Below are 21,922 nucleotides of genomic sequence, written 5' to 3' on the forward strand. Positions count from 1 at the left end.
TTAGCTCTTCTCAACAATGCATAAGACATTTCCAAAAGTCTCATGATGGAAAATGCTATCCATTCCAGAGAAAGAACTATGGAGTTTGAATGCAGATTGAAGCATTTTATTTGGGTTTTTTTGTTTGTTTTTTGGGGTTTTTTTTTTAGGCAATTGGGGTTAAGTGACTTGCCCAGGGTCACACAGCTAGTAAATGTCAAGTGCTTGGTCTGAGGCCACATTTGAACTCAGGTCCTCCTGACTTCAGGGCCAGTGCTCTATTCACTGCGCCACCTAGCTGCCCCTGAAGTATACTATTTGCTCTTTTTTTTTCCCTTCTGTTTTGTTGTTTTGTTTCTTCTTTCTTGTGGTTCCTCCTATTGGTTCTAATTCTTGTTTACAACATGCCTAATGTGAAAATATGTTTAATAGGAATGTATATGTAAAGCCTATATCAGATTGCACGCGTTCTAGGGAGGTGGAGAAAATTTAAAACTCAAAAGTTTATGGAAATGATTGTTGAAAACAAAAAATTAATTAATTAATCAAAAAGGTGGAAAAAAAAGAAAGATGTTTTCTGTTATCTTTAAAAGGAGGGAAAGAATATATATATAGGTAGTCTTTCTTGGGGCTATTAAAATGTATAGATTCTCTGTTCTTGAAATCTTATGATTCATGAAAGTGGAATTTAACAACATCTACAGTTTCACAAGACCTGAAGGACCTATGGGGCTTTGTACAGTTCCTACACTTATCCCTACACTGATATCCCTATCAAATATACCCCAAGAGTGTGGATAAATCAAAAGACCTGATCCAGGAACAAAAGCATGAGATATCTCTTCCCTGGGTACTAATTTCAATGAACATTTTGCTGCTTGTGAGGTGCTAGCTATCCTGAATACAATAACCCAAATGTTTATAGCGCTTTCAGGTTTGTAACATCTTTCCCCACACCAACCATGTGATTTAGGTCAGTATTAATAGCACTATTTTATAAATGAGAAAACTGAAGTCCAAAGAGGGGAGAATTGCTCAGGGTCACCACATAGTTAATAAGTGTAGATTTTAGAAAGGAGCATACTAGGAAGGACATGATCAGAGCCTTCAATGTATGGAGAGTAGAAAAGGGATTCAACTTGTCTTATATGGGCCCAAAGGATAGAACAAGGCTCAATGGATGGAAGTGGTAGAGACACAGATTTCCATTCAAAATAAAGAATTATTTCCTAACAATCCAAGCGATCTAGTAGTTGAATCTGCTGAGCTAGAAGGACATGGCATCATAAAATTAGAACTGGAAGGGACTTCAGAGCCAATCTAGTTGTCACATCCCTTCATTTTAGAGCTGAGGCCCAGAGAAGTAAGTGACTTGCCCAATGTCATCTGAATATTTGAGGCAATATTTGAACTCATGTCCTCTGACTCCAAACTCAGTGCTCTTTCTACTATTTCAGGCTGCCTTTAAGTTCTGGGTTTCAGCTCAAATTGGTTCAATTGTCTTCTCTACATAAAGATGATTCCTAGATATATAGGTATATATATAGATGTATCTATATATGTACATTCCAATCTCTCTCTCTCTCTCTCTCTCTCTCTCTCTCTCTCTCTCTCTCTCTCTCTCTCTCTTTCTCTCTCTCTCTCTCTCTATATATATATATATATACATACATATATATATATATACATATATACATATATACACATATATAATGTGTGTATGTATATATATATCCAGCCCTAGTCTCTCTCCTGAGCTCCAGGACCACATTACCAACCACTCTTCGTAAACACCAAACTAGATGTCCTATAGGCATCTCAAACTCAACAGTTCTAAAACATAACTCATCTCTTCCCCTAAACCTTCACCTTTATCCCACTACTATTCTTCCAGTCATCTAGACTCACAACTTCAGTGTCACCCTTTCTTCACCATTCTCACTGATACCACATATCTAATCACTTGACAAATCTTGTTGTTTTCTACCTTCACAACATCTCTTTTGTACCTCCTCCCCTTCTCTCCATGTACCCTAGTTCAGGTCCTTATCGCCTCTCACCTGGACTACTGCAATAGCTTCTTGGTTAGTCTCTTTAACCTATACCTTCTCCTTCTCCAGTCCTTTCTCCCCTCAGCTTGTCAAAGTGATTTTTAAAAATGTAGATCTGACTATGTCACATACTTGATTCCTTCCTTCTAATTCACCGCCACCCCCCCCCCCCATGAACTCCAGTAGCTATTACCTCTAGGAACATATATATGGGGGCGGATGTCCTGAATCTTATGTTCCTGCCAGATTGACAGCTCCCTGACCTGATTCTTGATTGCCAGTATAACCATCTCCCCTCTCTGATCACCTCTGGAGGCTTCAGTTTCATCTGTACATTGAGCATTGACCTAAACCAGATGAACTTTAGGATCCCCTCAACTCCAAGAATCCATTCTCTACCACACTCTTGGTGAGCAACGTAAGAGGAGCAGAGATGAGAACCGCAGGAGGAGGATTCTTTCAAAGACAGATCTGACTGTGAAATAGACTGGGCTCACGTAGGCGCACACAGAGACAAACACATGTACACATAGATGCAGACACCCACGTAAACCACACAGAGATATGCAGACCTGGGTATACATGCATAAACATATAGATATACACAGACAGATATATTTATTCGCTGGAGCTGCTTCTAGCTAGGACCTAGGCTGGCTTCAATCTGGGGCATGTCTCAGGGGATGGCAATGAGGAACATGTGGAAAGGCTAAGCACCCCAATGCAGTGAGCTCAGTATCCCAAAACTATGACTTCCTTGTCAGTATGGCCAGGCCCTGGGTAGAAGATGGGCGAGGAGGGATAGGAATCTCCTCCTTAGTCCACTATAACTCCTGGCTCAGATACAGAGAGAGGGCCAGCTGTGGGACAGGGAAACAGGGAAGAAGCTATAAGATCTAGCCTGAGGTCTATGATACTCCTTCCTATAGCCAAGCACAGGGGTCTGCCCACTGTAAGCAGTTAATAAGTACTTTTGAATTGAATAGAAGAAGCACTGAATTAGGAGTAAAAGAACTGGGTCTGATTCATGCCTTTGCTATTTAATGCTTGCTGTACCCATCTGTCTAGACTTCAGTTTCCTCATCTGTAAAATGAGGGGGTAGCCACTCATGATCTCTCCGGCCCTTTCCACTCTAAATCCTATGAACTGCCTCACCTGTCTTTTGCTTTGTGATAATAATAGCCAATATGGATATAGCACTTCAAAATTTTCAAAGCAGTTTATATGCTTAATCTCATTTGTTCCTGTAGAATGGGCTCTCAATAAATCTTCATTGATCATATTTGTTAATTACTAGGGATGAAAAGTAGCATGGTATAACAGAGAGAGGGTCACCCTTGAAATTAGGAAAATATGGGTTCAGGTCCTGCCTTTGATTCATGCCTGCTGTGTGATGATAGGCAAGTCATTTAACCTTTCAGTGCCCCCAGGCAATTATCTATGAGTTGTCTACCTGCATGGTGAAGGAAGATTTAACACTAGAAGTTCCCTGAACATAGTACAAGTTCAGAGTTCTTCCTTCCCTCCCTAGTTAAAAAAAAATCATAGTATCAAAGATTTAGAATTAAAAAGGACCTTAGAGGTCAGTTAGTACAACTCCCTCACTTTTCACATGAGAAAACAGGCTCTGAGTGATTTGCTTGGGGTCAGTTACCAGAGGTCAGCTACAGATTTGGAATATAAACTCAGGCTGTCTTACTCCAAATCTAGCATACTAGGTAAAGCCAGGCTTTAGAGAGGTTGAATGATTTGCCTAAGGCCACACAAGGAAACCTGTCCTGGAATAAATATTAGATTCCTAACTCCTTGACATTGAAATATCTCCCATATCCCCTCTCTCTTAATAATTGGATAAAGATATTTTCAACACGAAGCCAAGTAGCCCATAAAGTCTTACTTCAATGTTGCTTACTTTAAGTCCTTCCTTCCGGTAGCTCTGGGAGATACAGTCCATGACGCCCTTGTACTTATTGCTATAGACTCCATCTGCTTGGAGTCGACTTTTTATAACATCCATGGGAGTGGCAGTTCCCCATGAAATGGCTCCTATAAAAAGACAGAGACACATACACAGACAACGACACAGAGAGGTTTAGGATGTTAGAGCCCACTGCAGAGTCAGTAACTTGATTATATATGGGATTCAGTTGGGGAAGTTGAAGAGAAATTTTTGGCTTGAGTGGTTCATGAACCCATTTACCTGGCAGGGAGGGGTTGTGATACACATCAATGAAACCCATGCAGATTAAATCAGAGATCCTTGAAATAACGCTGCAGTGGAAAAAGTGTTAAACTTGGAGTTAGGAGACAGTTTAGCCAAAATCCTGGCTCTGATCCTAGCTATGTGGCTATGGGTAGGGATAGCATCTCATAAGATTGTTGTGAGGGAAATGATATGGAAACCCTAACATGCTATGGAGATATGGATGTGGTGCTAGCAATTCTAAGTAACCTAGTGGCAAACCTACTGGAAAGGGCCATATGCTAGTAACAAAACATTCCAAAATAGATGTGTAAAAACACATACTTAAACTTAAATGCATACAATGTTTCTACACGCATACACAAACATGTTTATATACAACATACTGTTTTCCATTAATTCTACCAGCTTTTTGGCTTGTCTTTCACACTCTATCTTGACTACAATCACTACCATACCAGATAAATGTAAAATTGGGATCAAGCCCTGATTTGTAGAATTTGCAGTTTCTGAAGTGTAAATACTCACACTGTAACTGTAACAGCTGGCTTTCACAAGCATCTATGAATTGGCTCCAACACATCCCTGAGTAGAAAGCACTGACTTTAGAGTCAAAGGACCTGGGTTCAGATCCCATTTCTGATTCTTACTACCTGTATGACCTTGGCCAAGTCATTTACATTTCATAAGCTTTGGTTTCCTCATCTGTACAATGTGTAAGTTAAATAAGACAGCTGTATCATTACATATTTATTTGTATACACATGAGTACAAACCTACCTATGCATAAATGTAGCTACATATATATGCAACATATACACACACACACACACACACACACACACATACACATGTATGCAACACAAATCCAAATATACATTTAACTGTAGGTTTAACTCAAGGATGGCTAACTTGACTGTAGCAGGAGACTACTCATCAGGACTGTCACAATGAGCCATTATACACTTTAAAGCTAGAAAAGTACCTTTGATCATTCTTTGAAGCATTGAGGCAGGTATCTTTCTCTATGATTGAATAGTAAGAGTAACAGTTCATTACCCCTGATAGTCTAAGGATTCCTGGGGATCCCTAGACACATTCAGGAGATCCGCAAAGTCAAAATCATTTTTGTAATAATATTAAAATATTATTAGCCTCTTAAAATGCTCTTGCCTTTTCCAGCTATGTACATATATAAAGCCCATTTTTCTTCGTATACTTCAAATCAAAACAAGACATTGCAAAAGATTTAAAGCAGATGTGAGAACCCAGCTGCTTTCCATGAAGCCAGATATTTAAGAGATTTGCAAAAATTCATAAAACAGTACCATTTTGTTTTGGAAGATAGTTATTTTTTATAAAGATGTGTGATTTTTGTTAACGTATAATGGGTTTATTTTGATAGTTTTAAATGTATGTTTTAATTTCTAATATGGTAAATATCAATAGGTATAACCCACATAGACAAAAGCTTTTTGGGATTCTCAATAATTTTAAAGAATATAAAGGAATTGGGGCAGTTCAGTGGTGCAGTGGATAGAGCACCGGCCCTAAAGTCAGGAGGACCTGAGTTCAGATCCAGCCGCAAACCAAACACTTGACACTTACTAGCTGTGTGACCTTGGGCAAGTCACTTAACCCCAATTGCCTAAAAAAAATGAATATAAAGGAATCCTGAGACCAAATATTTGAGAATTGCTGAATTAGAGCATACCCTTATGTCTCTATATCATCCTATAATTTTAGTTGTTTCAATGAATGTCTTGTTACTTTTTATCATAGTGTCAATAAAATTTGTTGGATCACAGAATATTACAGCTGGAATGGGCCTCATTTGACAGAGATCAGAAAAAGGGACTAAACTGGGATTAGAATGAGGCGAGAGAGAGAGAGAGAGAGAGAGAGAGAGAGAGAGAGAGACAGAGAGACAGAGAGACAGAGAGACAGAGAGAGACAGAGAGACAGAGACAGAGACAGAATGAATCTATAATTGTATATTTTATTTTTATATGATCTTTTTTTTAAGGTCCACAAAGGAAACACCCTGTGATGCCTTCTGCTTTTGCCAAGCCATCCCTAGTTTATTGATAGATTTGAAATAGAAATTGCCACCAAAGGCTTTATCATTTCAACCAGATTAACTAGCTCTGATTAAAATTGCTTTCCTGAAGTGCTACTCTATAGGAGGAGAGAAAGGACTAGCCCAATAAAGTCATTGACTAATCTCATAGACCTCTGCTTTTCCCAGACATAGGCATCTAATTTTTTTAAAAAAGTAATTGCTCAGTAATCATTACTTCCAAGCTGACTTACAGCCTGCTCACAGACCAAAGAGACAAACTTTTCCGTTCAGCAAATACAATGCTTCTTTTAAAAAGCCACCTCCTAGGCTTCTGTGCAAACACAGAAACTATTAGATTCTTGGGCAGGAAGGGAAAAAAAAAAGAACTAATGCCAAAGTTCGAATTTTGCAACAGTTGCTTTACTGGTTCACTCAATAACAAAACTAATGGTTCACATGGAGAGTTTTCCTCACAACTGTCCCCTGTGATCAGGTAATATAATAATATATTGGGTAATAACATTATGTATAATATGTGATGTTATATATATATATATAATATTAGATAATAATATAATTTGGTAATACTTAGGCAATTAGGTAATATCCTTATTTTAGAGATGAGGAAATAATTTTGCTAATATTGGGTTACCTGGTCATTGTCACAGATCGAGATGTCAGAGCCAGAACTCAAATCAAAGTCTTCTGACTGTGGGTGCAGGGCTCTTTCAACTCTGCATGCTGATCAAAATAAATCCAGACCTATCTGAGGGCCTCCCTGACCCAGAGCTCCTATATGATATATGAAGGCTCTGTATGAGCAGAGAGGGAGCTTCCTCACTGGAAGTGCCTCACACCAATGATGTCACAGGTCTGGTTGCAAAAAATAAAAAATAAAAAAAATAAGAGAGAGAGAATAAAGGCAGTATGTTTGCAGAATGACCTAAAGTGATAGTACAGTATGAAGACACATGGGGATTCATTTAGCTCCCTCCTCCACTCTTTCTTATCCATCTTCCCATCTATAGCTCTCCTACAATAATGACAATTGGTTTACTTAGAACTTTGGAGGCTAACAAGGCACTTAAGATACTTTGCCCCTTTGAGTCTCACAACCTTGCCAGGAAGGTACTATAGGCATTATTAGACCTATTTTGCAGAAAAGGAAACTGAGGCTCAGAGAAATCAAGTGATTTGCCTATTGTCAAGTTTTGGCAGCAAGATTTGAACCTAAGTCTTCCTAACTTGGTACTCTGTTGACTTCACCACATTGTCTCTCCTGTAGGCCATTATGTGAACAATAATTATATAGTTCCATATTGGAAAAGAACATATATTAGACAGTAGCCGTTTACCACCCCAGATTCATTCTAAATTCTAGAACACAACAGGGCATTGCAATTTAGCATCCTTTATGGAAGGCAGTGCAGTGGAGACTAAATTCATTTGTGACTTTGAAGGAGTTGTCTCCACCTTCTAGGCCACAGTTTCCTCATCTACAAAACAAATGGGTTGTACTAAAGTCTCTCCAATATCTCCTAGCTGACACTTTATGATACGGATAAAATGAATCACAAAAATGGATCCACTGGGATCCACATTCCCATTCAAATCCTAATCAGAAATAGGAAGAGGCATGGAGCCAGATGAGCTTGGTATGGAAGAGAGTTAGGAAAAGATAAGGGAATAGAGACTCGTGAATCTCAAAGTAAGGATATTTTAGCCCTCATAGCTCCAGAGGCTCTCCAGAGGAAGAGAGGGAGAAGGGATTAGGTTTTAAGAATTTAAACATGAAAGCAATTTTGGCACAGAGAACATATTATAGTTGGAAGAGAACATAGAGATTACCTAGTTCAAATGCTTTATCTTACAGATAAGGAAATTTAGTACCAGAAGGTAGGAAGTGACTTGTCAAATGCCACACAGTAGGCAGAAGAGACACAAATCAACTCCAGCTCTTTAAATCCAATACTCTTTCCATTATCCCCAAACTGAAGATCTCCTCCCAGCTTCTGGATTTCATTTCTCTTTGACCCTACAACTCTTTGGTCTAACATAGGAGTGAGGGGCATGGACTGCCAAGCTGCTCAACCAGATTTTTCCTACAGTGTGCTCCCCATTCTCTCCACCAGGAATATATGCCAGTATTTCCTGATCCCAGCAGTCAAAAGTTAAGGAACCTCTACACATCCAACTTGCTCTGCTTGGACCAAGATGATAGAACTAGAAGCAATTGTTGGAAATAATGGTGTCCAAAAGTGGAATGGGCTGCCTTTGCAGGGAGTGAATTTTCCATAATTGGAGGGCTTCAAGCAGAGGCTGGGTGACTTTTTTAGGGATTTTATAAAAGGGATTGCTCTTCAGAATTCCTGCTTAGGATTGGACTAGATAACTCTGAACTCCCTTCCCACTGTAAGTCTGTAACCCAGTGATTCTCCACTACTTTGTTAGGGGATAGGAAGATTAAAGCCAAGGTTTGGTGTACAGTTCACCTATTATTCCATCTCTTCCCTAAGATGAGTTAAAGAAAGGGGGGGGTATCCATACCTGCAATGCCCCCTGCCAACCACACTGTATAGGGATTGGAGGTTGTGTTGCTATCAGGAGTGATCCATTCGCTGATAATCTCATAAGGGATGAAGTAGAGGCAATAGCCTGGGACATCCCTTAGCAGCATGGCATTGGCCCCCCGATAGAGTCCCACTAAGCCCTCCTTCTGGATAACTGATGTCATGCAGTGAATAGGTCCCTGGTACATTGGTCGGTTCCAAAGGTCCTTTGGTCTGGGCTTTGAATGGAGGTTTGCTGCACATACAGGAGAGAGAAGATTACAATTAATTAAATGACCATTTTTTTGTCACAGCCACCTATGCTTGCTTTGTATCACTTACTCATATTTGCCCATATGATTTCGATACTACTCTCTGAATCTTTGCTATTACCTCACTAGAGACCTAATTGTGATTGTTTATTTATTGTACCTTTGTAACTACTGGATAATACAGCTGTAGCTTTTGTTGCTGCTGCCAAACACCGACTTTGGCATCCCTCACACCAGCACAGGCCAGGAAAATCTTCAAAGAGGTTAGACTTTTGACATTTAGGGGAATGTCAAACCCTTAGAACCATTTTTGAACAAACAGATTGTATCCTTCTCAATCAACACTGCTTTCGAAGACAATCTTGCTAAAGATATATCCTAGGACAAACAGAATGTCAATGAAAGTGTTCCTAAAGGAAGATAAATCCTGAGTAACCAAAAAAAAAACAATTGAAGGTCTGGGGAAACTGCTAATGAAAAAGAAAAAGTATGCCTGATTCAGCAGAAAGATGGAAACCCACAAAACAGAATATTGTATACATTGAAAGACGTAGGCATTATATTCGGATGTTTTTGTTTAACTATGTTTGTCAGAAGGCAAGATTTAACATAGGGCAGGGAAGAATGAATGTCAGAATAGTCTACTGTCCTGAAAGAAATCATTAGGAAATTCTGTTCCCCTCTGCATGCTTGTGGGCAATTTATTTAAGAAAAAATTTTCAAATGAATTAAATTTTCTCTGTACCTCCAAAAAAAATAAAACAAAACTTTTGAGGGATGAAGCAGAATAGAGGAAACACTTGAGGCTTAGGTGGTAACAGAGGATTGCCCTGATGCCTGATAACAAACTAGAAATGGTTTCAGAGATTCACTAAATGATTTTGTCTTGTCCAGAGAGGAAAATTCCAAGGAAAAGCTCAGGTACCAAAGTCTTCAGTAGACATGCCCTCATGCTGACTCTTCCAATTAGAGTTCAACCTCCAAATTCAATACAACAAATATTTATTAAGCACATACTATGTTCAAGGCCTTGTCCTAGATACTGAGTATGGAAAAACAAAAATGAAATCGAAGGGAGAGACCTGACAAGCAAGCACAGTTAAACAAACACAAGGTAATTTGAAGAGGACACTGAATCCCAACACCCTATGACGGAGTGGGCAGGAGGGTAGGGTCCAGGTACAACAAACATTGAGAGTTAAACATCCTCCTGGGTTTGGCCTTTGCTTCTGCGCTCAGCAATTCATTCTCAGTCAGTGGAATGGAAGGACTGAGGCTGTGTCATTTTATTCAGTGAAGAAAATCTTTTTAACTTATTGTTTTGTCATTGTGTAGGATGGCAAAAGAACCTATAATAGCAGTACCTCCACTCTTTACCATTCCCTAGCTTGGGGCCATATGCACAATAGATTCTCCATGCATGAATGAATGAATTAATGAAAGACTATATAATTCCTTCCTTCCTCCCTCTCTGGCCCCTCACCTCTTATCTTCTAGTTCTCTTTAGGCCTTCTCCTTTTGCTCTTATTTTTTCTTCTCTTCCTCTACATTAGCTTCCAATAGCACCAAACGGACTCTACTTTCCCATAAAAGGCATTCTTTGGACGGGAGGTATATGAGTTCTTGTGTAGGTTATAGAGCCTCTCATTAAACATTATCATTTTCTCCTTTTGCTCTGACATAGGCTGTTCTGGACATCTCTTATCTCATTCTCAATATTCAGTTTTAGGGGAAGCCAAGCTTCATAAATGTTAGCAGAGTACACAGTTTAACAAATTATGTGGTCTATGAACATGCATTAAAAACAAAGAAGATATCCAATGACTGAGAAATGACTGAGTGATTGTGGTACATGAATATAATAATTTAAGAAATTATAGATAGGATGAATATAGAGAAAGGTGAATTCTCATATCAACTGATGAGAAGGGAGGTAATCAGAACCGGAATAGCATACACAATGACTAAAACAATGCAAACAGAAACAACAACAACAAAATGATGTAAAATTATAATGATCAAGGTTGGCCCAAAGGAGAGATGAGAAAGCATTTCCCTCTCTTCTTTACAGAGGTGGGACCATGAATGAAGAATATCATATATAATCGTGTACCTAGTATTTGTTTGGCTTTGCTAAACTGGTATGTTTTTTTTTCTTTTTTCATTTTTTGTTATAAGGAATGGCTGGCAGAAGGGCCATATTGTCCAACTTGAATGATACATAAAAACAAATAATGTCAACAAAATATTTTAATGATCCATGTCTTTTCATAGTCAACCGAACTCAGAATCCCTCAAACCCCACAATATTTACAAGGGTGAAATGGAACATGACTTAGCCTCAACTAGACTTCTGGCCATGGGCTCAAACTGTATTTTACCTGTCACAGTAAATAAGTTACAGGAGGAGGGTGATTTTTTTTTTCGTTGCCCTAATATGTGTGCCTAAACAAACACATTCTGAACCTTTTGCTCATGTTATTTGGAGCTAGTAAATGATAAACACTTGTACTCAGCATTCTCCCTGTAGTGAAAGGAGTTGAACAACAGATTGAGTCCAATTCACCTGTCTTTCCCCAGTGCCTCACTGGATTTCATCAAAGACATGGCGAGGCAATACAGATGCACCCAGAGCCCCCTTTTTGAAGTTACCGGAGAAAGAAAGGATTGTGCTGCACTGATTTGTGCAACAACGCTTCCCTTCACCTCCCCCAGACTTCCTCTATAGGAGCTTAATTTATCAAATGAAGCAGATTTCATTGCTTAAAATGATAAGCCTCACCTATTGTCATGTTCATCTCAAAGTAATAATTATAATATGACTCAGAAGTCAAGGTTCTCAGCTATTAGCATGGTATAGATTTCCATGGTTACTGATTGAATCAAAATACTCTTCCTTAAACTTCAAGTTGTTATGTTTGAGTAGATGGGAAAACATTTGCTAGCCACAGAAACTAACAACTGTCCAACAAGAATTCAGTTTGCTTTCTCCTTATATGAGTCATAAGGAAATTCTTTCCAACCACTCAAGGATAATAATGCATACAATCAGCTTTTATTGCCCAGAGTTACTCAAGCAGTCATTACTTGGAGTTTAATTGCCATGGGGATAGTTGCTGTCCAAAATACTGATACCTGTTAAACAATGCCTCCAGTGACCTCTTCCTGCATATGAAGTAAATGTCAAAGTATAATGCAGAGAAGAATGGGAGCCATCAGAGGTAAGGGAAGAAAGACCACTAATACTTAGAAGTCACAGGCATGAGTCTTTTCCTTTAGAAAAAAGAACTGCATACCCTGAGGAAAAAATAACCTCTCTTTATTCCAAGGAATAAGGAAGGCCCAATCAGGAGAAGGGCCATCGAGTAAGAGTCAGAAGAAGAATTTAATTCAATCCAACCAAAATTTATTATGAAGCTGCCACCCGGTGTGCTAAGTGCTAAGTTCCTTCAAGGAGCCCAGGATTGTGGTTTTAAAATTGCAAAGAGCCCTCAGAGGCCATTTAGTCCAATCTCCTAATTTTACAAATGAGGAAAATGAACCCAAGGGAAATTAATTGATTTGCTATGTTCAGTCACAATCATAAGAAGCAGCATTTGAATACAGGCCTTCTGACTCCAGCTACTGTGTACTTTCCCACTTTGCCATGGTACCTCTCCCAAAGAGGTTTCATTTTATTCTAATGAGGAGGATATCATGGCCCTGACAAGAAGTATAGAAGTAGTCGTCTGACAAGACAATTACAATAAAAAATTCATCTGTCTTTCTTGAGGCATGCAAGGCTGTTTAATCTGATGACGTCTACCCATTTCTGGTGATTAAAAACGAAGACAAATAATATCACAGCAAGGATCGTACCATTGCTGGGGATTATGACGATTTGAGTAAAATACTTTAGTGTTTGGGGGCAGAAATCATGTTCTTATCATGGCTATCAATGGAAGCAGCTAAGAAGAAGGCAGATTCAGGAACAGAACAGATGTTGAACAAGAAAGTTTCTGAGAATGTTGTATCAATATTTGGTTCTGGTTTAAATTTAGGAATTATGAGCTCTTGACTAAGGATGGACTGCTGCTAACAAGATCAAGCAAAAATATAATTGTAATTTTATAAATCTGATCAAAAGGTTTTAAATTGAAAAGGGAAGGGAAAGAAAACTGCTTATGTGTTTTTACTAACTAAGATAGCAGCAATGGAAGTATCTACAACATGGGAGAAAAAAATAAATTCAAAATCCAAGAAGGCATCCAGCAATAAAATACATGGGCACATATTTCTCTATAAAAATACATATAGCATAGGCAATAAGAAAGATAGACTAGAGATCCTCACGCAAGTAGTGATGAAGTGACACCTACAACTGAAATAGGACTGTTCAAAAGGAGCACGCTAAATAGCTGGGGTGCTATGTCATACTGGAATTAAAAAAGACAGATACTCATGTGACAAACCCCAGGAATCTGAAAGGGAAAGGGAAAACAAAACATCTGGATGGAGATCAACAGAGTGAGAAGCCACTGATATTGTCATGACAGTATAGTATGGATAGAAAGAGAAAAGAGATGAATAGTTGAGGGAAAAGATTACAAATAGCATGGAGGTTTGATTTACTATCCGGAGGCCCACTGAAGCATTTTCTGTGCCAGAAGCAACAAATGGTGTTTAGTTTAAGCTCCATAGTACTTAATTTTTTGCAAAACTTTAAATATACAATATCTCATTGCCTCATTTGAGCCTCTGAATAATCCTACAATAATTTATTGTACCTCTCAGGTACAATTGATCTTAATATTCCCTTTATTACAGATGAAGAAACTAAAGCTCAGAAGAGTTAAGTGGTTTGCCCAGAGCCACATAGTTAAGTAAATTTTAGAAGCAGGGTTTTAACCCAGGTTCTGTGGCTTCAAGTACACAATAGCATGTTGCCTCTCAACTAATAAATTCATCCTTGCCTCAGTGATCATATCATTCTTTCAAAGACTGAAGAGCTGCTGAGGGAAATTTCAATTCTAGACCTGATTCTAACCAACAAAGAGGAAGAAAAAGTTGAAATTTGGAGCTAACAGAACACAATGGAGTATCTTAGGATTTATGAAGAGGGGAAAACACCTGACAAAATACACCCTAGATTTTGGAAGAGCACAGTTCAAAAGGACTCAGAGAAAGAATAGATAATAACTCATGATATGGAATTATAAATGAAAAATAAGTCTAAGTATAATGGCAAACTGTCAAGAATAAAATTTTGAAAAGACAATGGAAAGATGTGAAGCTATTTAAATCAAATGATGTGGACATGCAGGAAATTCACTGGCTTGTGTGTGTGTGTGTGTGTGTGTGTGTGTGTGTGTGTGTGTGTGTGTGAAGTATAGAACATGAAAATAATGGAAGGTAATTTAGGATGGCTACAAAAGGGTTTCATGGTCCAGTTTTAATGCTGAACTTCAGCTGGGGCTTTCCATCACAAACTGCCATTGGTTGTGAGGCTGTTGTCATTCCCAAACTATGTTCTATATCCCCTTGCATCTCTTTGGATACTTTCTTTCCCTAAATAGACCCAGAAAAACTGAGAAAGTGCTTTATTAAGAAGAAAGGCATGAGACCAAATGTAATTCTCAGCCTCTCATCACTCCTCCTGGTTTGATGAATAAGGTGTGTACTAGGACCCAGACTCTTGCATACAGTCTTTTCCGGATTAATGTATTACCTACCACTGATTGTCATATGCAGTCTCTCTTTCTATCTGTCTGTCTGCGTAACTGTCTCTTGGTCTGTCTGTCTGTCTCTCCCATACTCTTGCTGAATTTACTTCTCCACACTTTCACTTTGCAGGCTCTACAACAACCTTGGATCTCCTCTCAGTCACTCCCTACTCAAAGTACACACCAATTTTATACACTAACCGATAAACTTCCAAGCATTCAATAAGATTAGCTCTCCAAATACATACTCTGTGTCTCAGCATATTTAGGCTGATAGGGGTAAAAGGGAAAATTCTGGGAGGGGTATAGGCAAATAGTGTGACAGGGCAACATGTGATATACACATACATGTGCATATATTCATGTATATGTATATATAAATGTATATAAAATGCATACTTATGTGTATACACATATATGTGTGTTTTGTGGGTGTGGGTGTGTACAAATTTATGTGTATGTATTCACATATAAACTTCATTGAGAGGCATAATGTTCAGAGCGAGTTGTTAGTCCAGGGGCAGCTAGGTGGCACAGTGGATACAGTACCGGCCCTGGAGTCAGGAAGACCTGAGTTCAAATCCAGACACACACATGATACTCATTAGCTCTGTGGGCAAGTCACTTAAACCCAATTGCCTTGGGAAAAAAAAATAAGAAACAAAAGTCATTAGTCCCACTATGCACTTAGTAGACCAAACTAAATCTAAAAGATGTGGTTAGTTCCAGGCACAGCATTTTAGGAAGCACATTGACAAACTGGGAGCATGCAGAAGAGGGAGACCTGGATGGTGAAGAGGCTGGAGACAATGCTATAGAAGAATTAGTTGAGGAATCTGAGGGGGAAGAAAGGTATCACAGGTGTTCAGGTCATTTCAAGGATTGTCATATGGAAGAGACTTAATGTTCTTGGCCTCAAAGGACAAAACAATGGGTGGAATTTGAGGAGGAACTAATGAAGACTTGATATTGGAAGAGTTTCCTAACAATGAGTACTATCTAAAAACCATAATGAGGGCAGCTAGGAGGACAGTGGATAGAGTACCAGGCCTGAGTTCAAATCCTGCCTCAGATACTTACTAGCTATGTGACCCTTGGCAACTCATTTAACTCTGTTCGCCTCCACCCCTTATCTGTAAAACAAGCTGGGGAATGAAGTTGTGAACCACTCTGGTATCTTTGCCAAGAAAACCCCAAAAAGGGGTCATGAAGAGTCAGACAAAACTGAAAATGACTGAACAACAACACAGCAAAAATATAATGAACTGCCTCGGAAAGCACTGGGTTACCCCCTCACTAGAGTTTGTCATGTAAAGAACAGTGTATCTACTGGGTTCAGTGAACCCAGTTTTCTGTGAGGCTTCATCTAATTTTAATGTTCTCTAATTTTTTTTTTATTCCACAGTTTTTTCTACCAGCTCACACACCTCTTCTCTCCTATGGAGATTAGCCAAGTCTCCACAATGAGAATCTCCTTCCTTTGGAGATCTGAATGGAAAAGCAATACCACTTGTTTCTCAAAGCATTGATATTCCTCCAGATGTCATGAGTTCAGGTTCTTGATTTTCCTCACATGAGTGTATCTTCTTAATTACAATACTACTAGGCATACTGGATACCAAGTCTACTCCTTTTGAACAGTAATGGGTACCATTTCACCAAGTCTCAGTGATACTAGATAGATAGATAGACAGACAGACAGACAGACAGACAGACAGACAGACAGACAGACAGACAGATAGATAGATAGATAGATAGATAGATAGATAGATAGATAGATAGATAGATAGAAGATAAATAGAGCATTTATTAAATACATACTACATCCCAGGTACTATGCTAAGTGTTGGGGATAGAAATACAAGCAAGCAAAATAATTCTTGCCTTCAATGAACTTAAATTGTAATGAAGGAGGTTTTCTGGAAGGTGGTCAGAGATGAAGAGGGGAAGATACCCAGTCTGGGACTTGGAGATAAATCTGGTGGAAAGTGCCATGGAGGCCTGGGTCTGAGCAAAATAAGACAAAAGCTCACCTAGTAAAGCTGAGGTAGGAGGTGTGTGTGGGGGGAAGTAAGTAAACTCCAAGTTTCTGGTGGGGTACAGAGTAGGGCCACTCAGAGGTGTCATAGGGACCTGGGCCCCAGCTAGTTACTGAAATGTGCCTTCTTATGAGATCTTTAGATGATTCAGTTTGAGGTTAGGAAAAGCTTTGAAAATTTCTTCTGGTATCAGTGCACTTCTTATTGCCAAGTCCAACTCTGCTGTTGATGAATGTTCTTCTAGTTCCTACATATTTTTTTTAGGGATGCAATAAAACCTAAATCCTAAGAGATAAAAATAATTATGGACTTAGTATAGAGATTACCTTTACAGAAAGGCAGGGCCATAATCAGCAACTTTAGAGATTGGCTAAATTCATTTGGAGAAACAAAAGATCCGGAATATCAAGGGAAATAATCAAAAGACATAGGGATGAAAGGACATCAAACTACACTATGAAGCAATAGTCAATGAAATAATTTGGTTATTGTTTTTAAGAGAGTAGATCAATGCAACATACTAGACAATGAAGAATCAGGAAAAAAATGGAATTCAAGAAACTAATATTTGATAAACCAGAAAATATAAATTACTTAGAAAAAAAACCATCTCCCCATTTGACAAAGAGTGCTGAGAAAATTAGAAAGTGGTCTGGCAGAAATCAGGCTCAAACCTTCTGTTATATTTCACAATAATTTCTAAAAGGATACACCTTCTTAATACTAAAGATCATACTATAAAAATCAGAAAAGAAACAGATTATAATTGTTTCACAGTTGTAGGTAGGAGATAAATTCTTAACAAGAATAAAGACAACTACAAAAGATGAATTGAAGAACTTTGATTACATGAGACTGAAAAGCTTCTGTACAAACGAAATTAATGCACCTAGAATAAGGAGAGTAGTCAAAAGAGAAAAATTCTTTGTATCACATTTTTCTAACAAAAGCTTGGTATCCAAGATATATAAACAACTAATATACATATATATATACATATGCATTTACATGCATGTGCATATATTAACCTAAAACAGTTCTCAAAATTGCAAGCTACTAACAATTATATGAGAGAACAGTCCAAATCACTGATAATAAAAGAAATGCAAATCAATATATATCCTGTAAATTGGCAAAAATGGAGAGATGGGCCATCATAGTTTCTCCATTAATTTTTGATCACCACTATATCTAGTTGTCTTCTTAGATCATTTTTGAAGTAGTTGGGGAAAGGTTCAGGGGAAGATGGGCTGTACTATTTCCTCTTGTTCTGCCATCTTGGCTGACTCCCATTTAACTGATATAGAATAAAATGAGTAAAACCAGTAGATTAATGCAATGCTTGTAGCGTTATAAAGAAAAACAACTTGGAAAGACTAAAGAAGACAAGCCAAAGACCCTGGCTTCTGGGATAAGACCTCATTATTTGACAAAAAGTGCTGGGAAAACTGGAAAAGAGTATGGCAGAAACTAGGCATAGACAAAAATATTACACCATATACCAAAATAAAGTCAAAATGGGTTCATGATTTAGATATAAAGGCTGACACTGTAAGCAAACTGGGAGAGTAAGGAATTGTTCACCTTTCAGATCTATGGAGAACAGAAGAATTCATGACCAAACCAGAGATAGAGAACATTATGAAATGCAAAATGGATAATTTTGATTATATTAAATTGAAAAGTTTTGCACAAACAAAGCCAATGCAACCAAGATTGGGAAGGAAGAAGAATACTGGGAAAGAATTTTGACAATCAGTATCTCAGATAAGGGCCTCATTTCTAAAAGTACATAGAGAACTAAGTCAAATTTATAAGAATACAAGTCATTCCCCAATTGATAAATGGTCAAAGGATATGAACAGGCAGTTTTCAGATCAAGAAATAAAAGCCATCTATAGTCATATGAAAAAATGCTTCAAATCACTATTGATTAGAGAGATGCAAATCAAAATAACTCTGAGGTACCACATCACACCTACGAGATTGGCCAATAGGAAAATGATAAATGTTGGAGAAGATGTGGGAAAATTGGAACACTAATGCATTGTTGGTTGAGTTGTGAACTGATCCAACCATTTTAGAGAATAATTGGTAACTATACCCAAAGGGCTATAAAAATGTGCATACCCTTTGACCTAGCAATAGGACTTCTAGGGTTGTATCCCAAAGAGATCATAAAACTGGGAAAATAGCCCACATGTACAAAAACATTTATAGCAGCTCTTTCTGTGGTGGCAAAGAATTGGAAATTGAGGGGATGCCCATCAATTGCAGAAGGGCTGAACAAGTTGTGGTGTATAAATATAATGGAATACTATTATGCTATAAGAAATGATGAGCAGGGGGATTTCAGAAAAACCTGGAAAGACTTGTATGGACTGATGCTGAATAAAGTGAGCAGAACCAGGAAAATGTTGCACACAGTAATAGCCATGTCGTACGATGACTAACTTTGATAGACTTAGCTCTTCTCAGCAATGCATAAGACATCTCCAAAAGTCTCACGGTGGAAAATACTATCCACATCCAGAGAAAGAACTGCGGGGCTTGAATGCAGATGGAAGCATACTATTTGCTTTTTTTTCTTCTGTTTTGTTTTGTTTCCTCTTTCTTGTGGTACCTCCTATTGGCTCTAATTCTTCTTCACAACATGTCTAATGTGAAAATATGTTTAATAGGAATGTATATGCAGAGCCATCTTGGGGAGAAAGAGGGGAGGGAGGGGAAGAAAAATTTAAAACTCAAAATCATACAGAAGTAATTGTTGAAAACTAAAAATAAATTAATAAAAAAAATTTTAAAAGAAACCAAAAAAAAAGATTTAAGAAGACATAAAGACCTATGAAAAGGCCTGTTACAATTTCAGAGGACGTGCAATGAGAGGTGCAGAGTGACATGTGTATTTATGGATAAGTCACTATTTGGATCTCTTTTGTGTAACTATGTTATCTTATTATCCAGCGGAACTCCCTCATCTTTCAGATGAAAAAACTAAGGCTGTGATATAGCAAGTTATTTACTGAAGGTAACAAAGGCAATGTCAGAGAAGGTATTTATATACAGATCTTCTGATTCCAGAGGCAGTGATCAAATGGCACAAAACTGAGATGAATGATAAAGATGAAGAGCATGCTATGGGGATCAGGAAGAATGTTTTTGACAAAAGCTCTCCAGTCTATGTCAGCATAGAGAGCTTTCAACTGAAATTTGAAGGGGAGGAAGAAGAATGCCACTCCTCCAAACCATAAAAATGGATGCTACAAAAGGTAATAAGTATGGATATAAAGAACAATAGTAGGATCATAGTCCTAGAGGGGACTTTAAAGACCACTTCACCCAAGATCCAAGATCAGAGACGGACCAAAGAGTCACAATAACTCAGGGTTAGATTTCAAAGGGGAAGTTGGGAAACAAAATAGCTGCCCATCGATTGAGGAATGACTAAACGAACGGTGGCATGTGAACATGATAGAATATTACTTTGCCATAAGAAAAAATAAATATGGAGAATTCAAAGAAAAAAGAAAGATGTATATGAATTAATATACAGTGAAATAAGGAGAACAAGGAAAACAATATTTGCAATGACTGACTGTAACAATGTTAATGGAAAGAACAAAAAATCAAAACTGAGTAATTTATAATTACCAAAACTTGTCCTTAGAGAAGAGTTTAAAAAAAATACTCTTCCTACCCTTCTTCCCAGAAGTGAGGGACTACAGATGCAGAACATTGCTTTTATTGTCAGACCTAGTTAATGCCTGGTTTGGTTTCATTGAAGTGGGTTTCTTTTTTTTCAGTTTCTTTTTAAAATCTTTGTTTCAAGGGATGGATGACTGGGTAAGGGATGGGGGGTATATTCAGAAATGAAGGTAATATAAAAACAAAAGACATCAATAAAAATAAGATTAAAAAAAAAGAAAGTCCTGGAGAACAGGTAATGAAATATATTTCTCTTCTAACAGAAGAGTTGGGGGAATTACAAGGACAGACTGTCAAACATTGTCAGTCACTGTGTCAATCTTTTTTTTTTCTTAATTGTTTTTCTTGTTCACAAGGAAGGGTTTAATCAGGAAGAGTCAGGGAGTTTCTAAAATTGACTGAAATATAAAGACAAAAATGTATCAATAAAACTTTTTTTTTAATAAGGGAAAGTAGGCAGCAAGATACCAACTAAAACAAAAACAGGAATCTCTCTTGTAGAGCAGATATCGGGCCCAGAGAAAGACTCTCATCTATTGCGGCACTTTTTTTATACTCACTTAGATAAATGCCTCTGGTTCTCAGTGGCTAATAATTCTCCTTCCAATTTTAGTGACTTTGCTGATGGAAGAAAGTTGTAGTGTGTAAGGCTGTGGCCATCCACAAACATTTAGCAAATATCTTTTTTCATACTCTGTAAGCATGGGCTTTCTGGCAAACTGCAGGACTGGGAAAATATTTGTTCATTTTATTTTGATGCCACATGTGAATTTTTGAGGTTTCTTTAAGTGAAACTTTTTTTTAATTAAATACTGAAGGCGGAGTAGCCTCATGGAGGCATCAGGGCTTAAAAGTGACTTAAAAGTCTCCTCCACTCAGATGGAAAACTTTCACAGCAATTCAGAAATGTGGCATAAAATGTTCTATCAGATAACTTTATGATAGGACCATTGTATACCAGATTTCTTCTTCCCTCTGCAACAAAGAATGGTTTTCCCTAAAAGATAACAGAACGGTCCCCAGGACCTGATTGGCCCCTGCCTTCCATGACACAGTTTTCTTGGTTATATAAGAGCATAAAAAGTAACATCCAGTTGGGGGGAGAAAGAGGGGCATCTCTGATTTGGTAGATGTCTGAAGACAATGCAAATTCATTCACCCCACTGATTAAATGCATTTCCATATGAAGATTAAGCCATTAGCTTCTTTAAAGAAATTAAGTATCTTTATATACTTGTGGCACATCCTTGCCGTATTAGGGCTAAGTAAACCTCCTTTCATTAACTGTCTGATGACATATGAGAGCTTTATTTCATCTCAGAATTGAACCTGAATTAACAGGTTACTGGCATAAGGCCT

The 21,922-nt window shown here is 38.0% G+C and overlaps 1 protein-coding gene across 1 annotated transcript in view; it reads right to left on the reverse strand.

Moving 5' to 3' along the window:
- Positions 1-21,922, reverse strand: part of SLC25A48 (solute carrier family 25 member 48) — a 56,382-nt gene that overhangs the window by 15,138 nt on the left and 19,322 nt on the right. The window contains exons 5-6 of the mRNA XM_020991406.1: positions 8,844-9,101; positions 3,944-4,077 (exon numbers count right to left, since the gene is read on the reverse strand). Of these exons, the coding sequence (XP_020847065.1) occupies positions 3,944-4,077; positions 8,844-9,101 (392 nt within the window). The remainder of the gene's footprint in view (positions 1-3,943; positions 4,078-8,843; positions 9,102-21,922) is intronic.

This window comes from Phascolarctos cinereus, unplaced genomic scaffold (genome assembly GCF_003287225.1).
Source record: "Phascolarctos cinereus isolate Bilbo 61053 unplaced genomic scaffold, phaCin_HiC Scaffold_2;HRSCAF=192, whole genome shotgun sequence".
In the NCBI taxonomy this organism is placed as follows: domain Eukaryota; kingdom Metazoa; phylum Chordata; class Mammalia; order Diprotodontia; family Phascolarctidae; genus Phascolarctos; species Phascolarctos cinereus.